This window comes from Belonocnema kinseyi, chromosome 5 (assembly GCF_010883055.1).
Source record: "Belonocnema kinseyi isolate 2016_QV_RU_SX_M_011 chromosome 5, B_treatae_v1, whole genome shotgun sequence".
NCBI lineage: Eukaryota > Metazoa > Arthropoda > Insecta > Hymenoptera > Cynipidae > Belonocnema > Belonocnema kinseyi.
The window spans coordinates 124,990,906-124,999,215 of record NC_046661.1 but is presented as its reverse complement, the minus strand read 5'-3'; the positions used below and the strand labels follow the sequence as shown (position 1 = coordinate 124,999,215).

At 23.5% G+C, this 8,310-nt stretch overlaps 1 protein-coding gene across 1 annotated transcript; it reads left to right on the top strand.

Annotated features, from left to right (window-relative positions):
• The first annotated feature begins 3,250 nt into the window (after window positions 1-3,250).
• On the top strand, window positions 3,251-8,014 carry LOC117172781. The gene is made up of 4 exons (XM_033360992.1): window positions 3,251-3,418; window positions 3,514-3,933; window positions 7,214-7,403; window positions 7,817-8,014. The coding sequence occupies exons 1-4, from the start codon at window positions 3,382-3,384 to the stop codon at window positions 7,941-7,943; spliced, it is 774 nt and encodes a 257-aa protein (XP_033216883.1). The 5' UTR covers window positions 3,251-3,381; the 3' UTR covers window positions 7,944-8,014.
• The last annotated feature ends 296 nt before the right edge of the window (window positions 8,015-8,310 follow it).

The window sequence follows — 8,310 nt, the reverse complement described above, 5'->3', positions numbered from 1 at the left end:
TGTCGCGTTGCATTTAATAATATATAAATATAATAGAAGTTTTTATATGATTCCAATTTTTAATTTTAGAATTTAATCAATTACAAAAAAAATTATACTTTTTTTCTTGTAAAATGTTTTATTTTTTTGGACGCTGCGTGAATATAACTTTTGGCGACTATCTTCCAGTTGCTTAATTATTAATAAAGACTTATCAAATATTCTAGGAATTTTGCAAGTTTTCAACAATATAAAAAAATTCTTTAGGTTTCTAGGAAAAATTAAAACAATTCTTTTGTTTAAAAAATTAAGTTCGAAAGAATATTTAAGAAGAATTAAAACATTTCAAAGGATTTATAAAATTTTCAAAGAAGAGTGAAAAATTGTAAGACTGTTTTTTTTATTTTGTAAAAAAATATAAATAATTCAAAAATATTAGAAGGCTTAACAGTTTTGAAAGGATTGAACAAATAATTTTCTTAAGATTTACGGACAATTTTTGATGATTTTTTAATTTTAAAAATAAAATTTGCGAAAAAATTGAAAAAGATTTCAAAACAATGAAAAAGATTTACATAAATTTCAAAAAAAGTGCAGAAGAATTTAAAGCAAAATGTATTAATTTAGTAAGATTACATTTTTTCAAATCGATTAAATTTAAAAAATATTTAGAAGATTTCTAGAAATTGAAAAGGAATTTTTAAGTATGAAAGAATTTAAAAAATGCAGCTTTTTTGAAAAAGATTTCCAATTTTTTTTTTAATTCGTAGGAAAATTTGGGAGATTTTCAGGAAGGTTTTTTACAGTTTGAATGATTTTTTTAAATTTTAAGAAAAATTAGTCAGCTAAAAATGTTTTCAGAATTTAAGAGGTTTTTAATAGATTAAAAATATTTAAAAACTTGGAAGCATTTCCAAAAATTTATCAGATAATTTCATATAAAATATTTCTGCCAAACTTCTAAAATTCCTGAATATCTTTTAAAAGGAATCGAATTTGTTATAATATTTTATAAAATCCTCTAAAATAGAATTTTTTTAACTTCTAGGTTTTTTAGCACATATTAAATATTTTTATATTTTGGAATTTTTCAAAATTTCAAGAAAAATGCAAATTAGTTTAAAATATTTTTAACAATTTATAAGGTTTCTAATAGATTAAAAACATTTTTAAACTTGGAAGTATTTCTGAAATTTATAAAAATGTTTCCTGCCAAACTTCGAAAAATCGTAAATATCTTTTAAAAAGGCTCCAATTTTTTGTAACATTTGGTAAAATCCTGTGAAATGTATTTTTGTCATTTACCATATTCTTTTTTGCCACATTTAAAATATTCAAAAATTTTATCTAATTTTTTTAGAATTCGTAGAAAAATTTGGAATATTTTAAGGCAATTTTTTCTACATTTTGGATAATTTTTCAAAATTCCAAGAAAAATTAAATTCACCTGAAAATATTGTGAGGAATTTAAGAGGTTTTTAATGGGTTTGAATTATTTTAACGCTTAGAAGAATTACTGAAAATTTATCAAATATTTTGTACTTTTTTAAAACTTCTAAATGTCATACATTTTACATTTTCAATTATTTTTCAAAATTTTGAGAAAAATACGATTCAGCTGAAAATATTTCAGAGAATTCGTAAGGTTTTTAATAGATTAAAAATATTTTGAAACTTGGAAGAATATCCAAAAATCTATCAAATATTTCTGCCATACTTCTAAAGGTCCTATACATTTTTTAAAAGGGCTCAATTTTTTCTAATATAATTAAAATCCTTTAAAATATTTATTTTTTTACACGTCTGAAATATTCGAAAAAAATTTCTAATTTTATTTAAATTCTTTGGAAATTTTTGAAATTTTTTGAAAATTTTAAGGAATTTAAAAAATTTTAATAAAATTTCGAGTCCGCTGAATAAAATTTTTCTTAACCTTCTAGATTCTTTTTTAAAAAATCTGAAAAATTCAAAAAACTTTTATAATTTAGAAAATTTAGAGAATTTCAGAAGTTTTCTGAATTCAGGGGATTCAGAGGATTCAATAAATTTTAAGAATTCAGAATATTTCAGGATTTTTAAGAAAATCAGAGAATGCAAGGAATTCCGACTATTAAAGGAATTTACGAATTTCTAAGAATTCAGAGAAATGAAGCATTTCTGGAACGCCAAAGAGTTCAGAGATTTAAAGAAATTCAGAGAATTTTAAGAATAGAAAGAATTCATAATATCCGAGGGATTCACAGAATTAATTAAAAAGTAATTTAGAATATTTTAGGAATTCGGAGAATCTGGGAGATTTCCGTGAGTTGGGTATTTCATGAAATTCAATAAATACAGAATATTCAAGGATTTTAAAAAATTTCAAGAATTGGAGGATTTGACAAAATTCAAGGAATTCAGCGAGTTCAAAATATTCAAGGAATTCAGAAAATTTAGAAATTACCAGAATTTAAGAATGCTAAAAAATTTGGAGAATTTAAGAATACTCAAAAATTCAAAGAATTTAAGAGATTTAAGAGAATTTTAAGAATTCAGAGATTTTCAGAAATTTGAACAATTCAAGGAATTCCGAGAATTTAGCGTATTCAAATAATTTCGGGAATTCAGAAAATTTAAGGATTTTAATTCATTCAGAGAAACTAAGGAATTTCAAAGGATTTCTGGAATTTAAGAAAATTAAAGAATTCACCGAAATCAGGGAATTCAGAGGACTTTAGGGATTTTCAATTATTAAAGGAATTCAATGAAATCAGGGAATTGAGAGTTCAGAGAATTCAAGTAATTCAAGAAATTTAGAGAACTTGAGGAATTCAGAGAATTCAAAGATTTTCAAGAATTTCGATCATTCTTAGGGTTGAAAGAATTCAACAAATTTCTTGAATTTTCTGTATTCCAAGGACTAGAAAATAATTCGAATAATTTATAAGAATTCAAGAAATTCAGAGATTTTAGATAATTTAGAATATATATCAAATTTACAGGAATTTAGGGATTTAAAATTTCAGAATATTTCAGAAATTCCGAAATGAAATTTTTAAGAAAATTAATTTATACAAATTTTTTACACTCTTTAATGTTTATAAAGCTGTAGACAAAAATAAATGAAAATACTCCTGAATTAAAAGCTTGCTTCTAAAATTAAATTTTGGTCTCATATTTTAATGATGTAATTCCTTTTACGAGTGACTGCTTTGTGAGAAAAATAAATTTATTTGTGGACTCTAGTTTATGATTGGCTTATCACAATTGACTGATCAGTAGCTCGATTAAAATGACCGCTGGTGTTAAATGGCATTAAAATTTCTTCATTCCAAACTATAATCGTGCTTCGAAATGACGTTTTTCTAAAGAGAGAAAATATTTTTTTGAGTGTCTTTAAAAAGTGGGAAAATTAATATAAAAATGAAGGACTACTTTTTTGTTACGTTATTAATCCTTGGTGAGTTTAACATAATATAATTTATTACCTATTTTCAAAATTTAATAAATATTTGCCCTTAATTTATTTCTACATTTAAAAAATATATTTTTTAGGCTTTGTCAATAATGGCTCGACCGAAAATTTTGTATCCATTTCTTCAAAAATAATTGAATCGACTTCATTTAACATATTTGGTGATATAGAACTTCAATGCGATCAAAATTCGAGTCCTATTGCTTTCAGAATTTTTAAAAAAGCCGAAAATTTGCTGAAATCGAGGTTGCAAATGAATTTGCAGAAAAGTTTTACGAAAATGATAAGATCTAATTCAGTTGTTAAGAAAAATTGGAACGGACTTTGTGATATTGATTCTGCTGTTGACACTTATATTGTGGCTGCAAAATCTTGTCTGATCGAGAAAAAAATTCAGTATCAAGCAGAAGAATTTTCAAATTCGATTTTAGAACGAAAACTTTTTTCTACTCCTGAAATTGAAGACATCGTTAAATCAATTTGTGATGAAATGAAAAGTGGTAAGATATGCTTTTATTAGAATTAAAAAATGAAATTACCAGAGATTGGAAATTATGAGGAAGTGTATTAGAGCTAGAGTGAAGATAGCTGCCGAACGTAGCTTAGCTCTCAACTGTAGCTCGGATCTCAAATGCACCTTCACTCTCAAACGCACCTTGGCTCCCAAATATAGCTCGGATCTCAAATGCAGCTCGGCTCTCAAATTATTGAATAAATATATCTGATGATTTTGTGTCATTTTCGTATAATTTTTGACTGATTGAATAGAAAGCACTTTATTCATTTTAACATAGCTACTCGCTGTGAATAATTATTTATAAAACTTGTTTATAAAATGGCAATTTATTTATTATATTTCATAAATTGAATCTGAAACTGATTTTATAAGTTTTTAAATTTAGTGCAAATCGATTCAGAATCACTGCCAATCCCTGTGAATCAGTTTTATCTCACTTATTATTTTATAAAAAGTTTAATAAATTTTTTAACAACTTCTAAACATTTAGACAAATTTTTTGTATATCTGCTTCATTAATTCTAGATACTTTGGATTAAATCCAAGTACTTTTCGAAGACCGTAACACTTCTATCAAGAAAAGTTTTCTAATTTTTTTGTTATTAAATAAGAAAAATAAAAAAACTTGTTTTATAATAGGCCCTTACTAATACATGCGAAACTTTATTAGCTTAAATTTAAAAAGAGTTTAAATTAGTTCACAAATTAAAAAAAAAGTTCTCAAGTCGGATTTTTTAATTATATTTTCAATATTTTTATAAATAAACAAATAAGGCGAAAAGAATAACATTTTTTTCTATTTGACGTATCCGGTGCCCGTCAATAATAGAAAAATTGTTTTAATAGTTAAAGTTTAATAGATTAATATCATATGCAGATATTGAATCATTATACAATTTTAAAAAATTTTATAAACAAATTATTTCTTAAAAATTTTGTTTGTAAATAATTAAAAATAATGTTTTCACGGAAATTGAATGGAGACAATATTATGATAAAGAAAATTACTCTCAAAGCTATTCTTGATAATATCTAAACAAATGGAAAACTCAGGCATTTTTCGACAATTTTGGATTAATTTTAAGATTTTTTAAAGAAATTTAATGAACAAGTGCATTATTTATTTATAAGTGTATTTGTTAACTAGTTCTGTCGGGAACTTCATAATAATTTTAGTAACATTCATTAATTGTTAATCAATTTTCTATATATTTTTCAAACAAATTAAATAAACAAATTTATTATAAATATTATTGCACAACGAAATTTTTTCAGAAAATATCATTGGCAATATAATTTTAGCAAAGATAAAGAAAGTTTCTTTTCGCTCAAAAACGCCTGAGATATACATTTATTATATAATTTGTTTATAAAAAAAATATTGATGAGTGGTAAAATGTTGGCAAAAAACATAATTGGTAACATAATTACAACAAGATTAGAAGAAAAATGATTTACTTCTAGCTATAATTGTCTTCGATGTATATTTGTTTATATAATTTGCTTATAGAATTAATTAATAACATTTATTATAGAATTTGAATGGTCACATACCATCCTAATGAAAAAAGCAATCAATTTTAGTGTTGAAATATATTTCAGAGACGAACATTCCCTAATGTCGATTATTTGTCATTACTATTTGTTTATAACAATTACATTTACAAGATAACAATTTGTCTTCTGTTTTATCTTTCGATGTATTGCATTTTAGTGAAGGTGGTCTTCAAATATAGGAAAATTATTGTAATCACCTACATTTCATAAATTTACATTATTAAAAAAATTCCATCATGATATAATAAAAAAAAATTGGTTATAAGCAAATTATGTTTTGAAAATGTATTTATCATGATTTTCTATAATTTTACGTGTTTTTAAGTTATATTGCAACAAATTTGTACAGAAACATTAAAATAAAAAAAATGTTGTTTTTGATTATTCTTGGTGATTTTATAAACAAATTTGATAAGCAAATCCATTATTGAGGCACTTGTAGACAGCATTTTTTTCAATGTCAGTAATTTAAATTAGGAACCTTTATGATAATTTTCGCATAATTGATCATACATTGATAAATAAAATGAAATTTTTTAAACAAATTTAATAAACAAATACATTGTTGAGGCATTTATTCACGAATTTTTTTCTTAATGCCAATCCTTTTAATTGGGAACCTAATGTTAATTTCAGCAACATTCATAATTTATTCAAATTTTTAATTAGTGTGAGGTAATACTTGATTAATGTTAACAGAAATAATTGTGGCAACAATTATTTATTATTTTTATTGTTTATTTTATTTTTTTTAAATAATGCAAGAAAATGTCAGTCTTTAGAACAAAATTCTACTTTTTGTCCTATTTTAAATTGGAGTAGAGTGAATAATTAATTAATGTTAACTAAATCAATTGTATAAAACATTTATTATAATTTTAAATTATCTAAGCACTTATCTAAGAGAAGATAGTTATAAACAATAAAAATTTGATTTTTTTTCTAAAAAAAGAACTTCTCCTTTCGCTCAGCTGGGAATCGAACCACAGAAATTCCGATTGCCGGTCATAGCTCCATCTAGTCTGTAAAGACGTTAAGAAATTTTGTTATGCTTTGATGATAATACAGATTCCTTGGAACGATAATAAACTGATTATAAAACTATTTTTTGATTTCCAACGGAGTAAAAGGCGATATTTTTTCAGAAAAAATTTAATTGATAATATTTTTATTTTAAAGCTGCATCTAGCCTGTAAAGACACTAAGAAATTCTGTTATTCTCTTATGATAACACAGATTTATTGAAACAATAATAAATTTGTTAAAAAACTATTTTTGTTAACTAAGTGAAAAGTATACAAAAAGTGAAAAATTGCAGAAAAAACTGTAAATATCTGGCATTAATATAGATAAAGATAAACAATAATAATTTCTTTAAACAATTAATTTATCTGAAAAACTATTTTTAGCATTATTCAAAGAGAATATTGTTATTAACAATAATAATGACTTTTAAAAAAAGTATGTTAACATTAATTAAACACTAGCTGACTCTAATTAAAAATTTGACAAAAAGTACAATTTTCTTAGCCGCGACTTTTTATCTCTATCCTAATAGAAAATTGCTTAGAAGAATAATAAATTGTTTAAAGAATTTCTGTATATATCTAATAATCAGTACAAAGTTCAACACATGTGAGATCCGAGCTGCGTTCGTCAGTTAATCGCTGCGCAGATTTTTTTTTACTTAGTAAAATTTGTTTCAGTTCTAAGGGATGCTGTGGATTCTAGATGTTTCAATACAAATATTCCAGAATTGAGAAAGTGTTTCCGCGATAATAGATTTTTCAAACATTTTACTTCAATTCTCACAGATTCAAAAATAAATATATCTCCTCGAAATTTTCCTTATCATGTGATTAGGACTTCACAACCATCTTTTCGAAATGATATTAAGTAAGTTATTTTCATTTCATGAACCTAAAAAATTTTTTTTTAAATTACCCAAAGAAAATAGTCAAAGTTGAAAATTTTTGAAATAAAAAAAAGGGACGATGAAAATTCTCGATAATAGAAACACTTAAAATAAAATTGAAGAGATAATAAAATATCTGTCACTTTCAGAAAAATAAAAATTGCTTTAAATAATAAATGACATATTTTTATCTAATGAAGGTATCCTTCATTTTTTTCATTACTAAAATAATTTTAAAATTGTTTAGAATCAGGAATTTCAAATTTACAGAAATTTTATAATTTCAAGAATTTTCTACTTCAAAAATAACCTTTTTTGGAAATTTAAAATTTTTTAATTTTCGACAGAAATTAAAAAATTTACTTCTAAATATTGTGAAATAAAATTTTTCCAGAGAGATCATAGAATTTCGAAGATGTTTCATCCAAGTCCTGAAAACCTGCGAATTCTCATCTTTGGGGTCTGATCTTGAAATGATGTTCCTTCCGTTTTTAGATCGTCTTGAATCACTTCTTTATTAAATATTGAGTTTATTTTTACTATATTTTATTTTAAAAAAATTTTTAGTATTAATTTTAATGATCAAATTACTTTTTAAAGACTTAAATAATCCATTTCTTCAGATTAGAAATATTATTTCAAAATAAGTTAAATATATTTAGATCCTTGTTATAAAATGTAAATTAAAAAGAAAATGGTTTTCAAAAATAAAAATGTTAAAATAAAAATTATTTTTAAAGTATATAAAAAATGTTATTTTTTTCGAGATTGCTTGAGTGTATGTTCGGTTGCCCATCTTTAGGAGTTAGTAATAGAATCCAGTTTAAAATTTTTTCTTTTTTGTTAATAATTTTTTTTTTGTATAATAATTCTCAAAATATCAAAGTA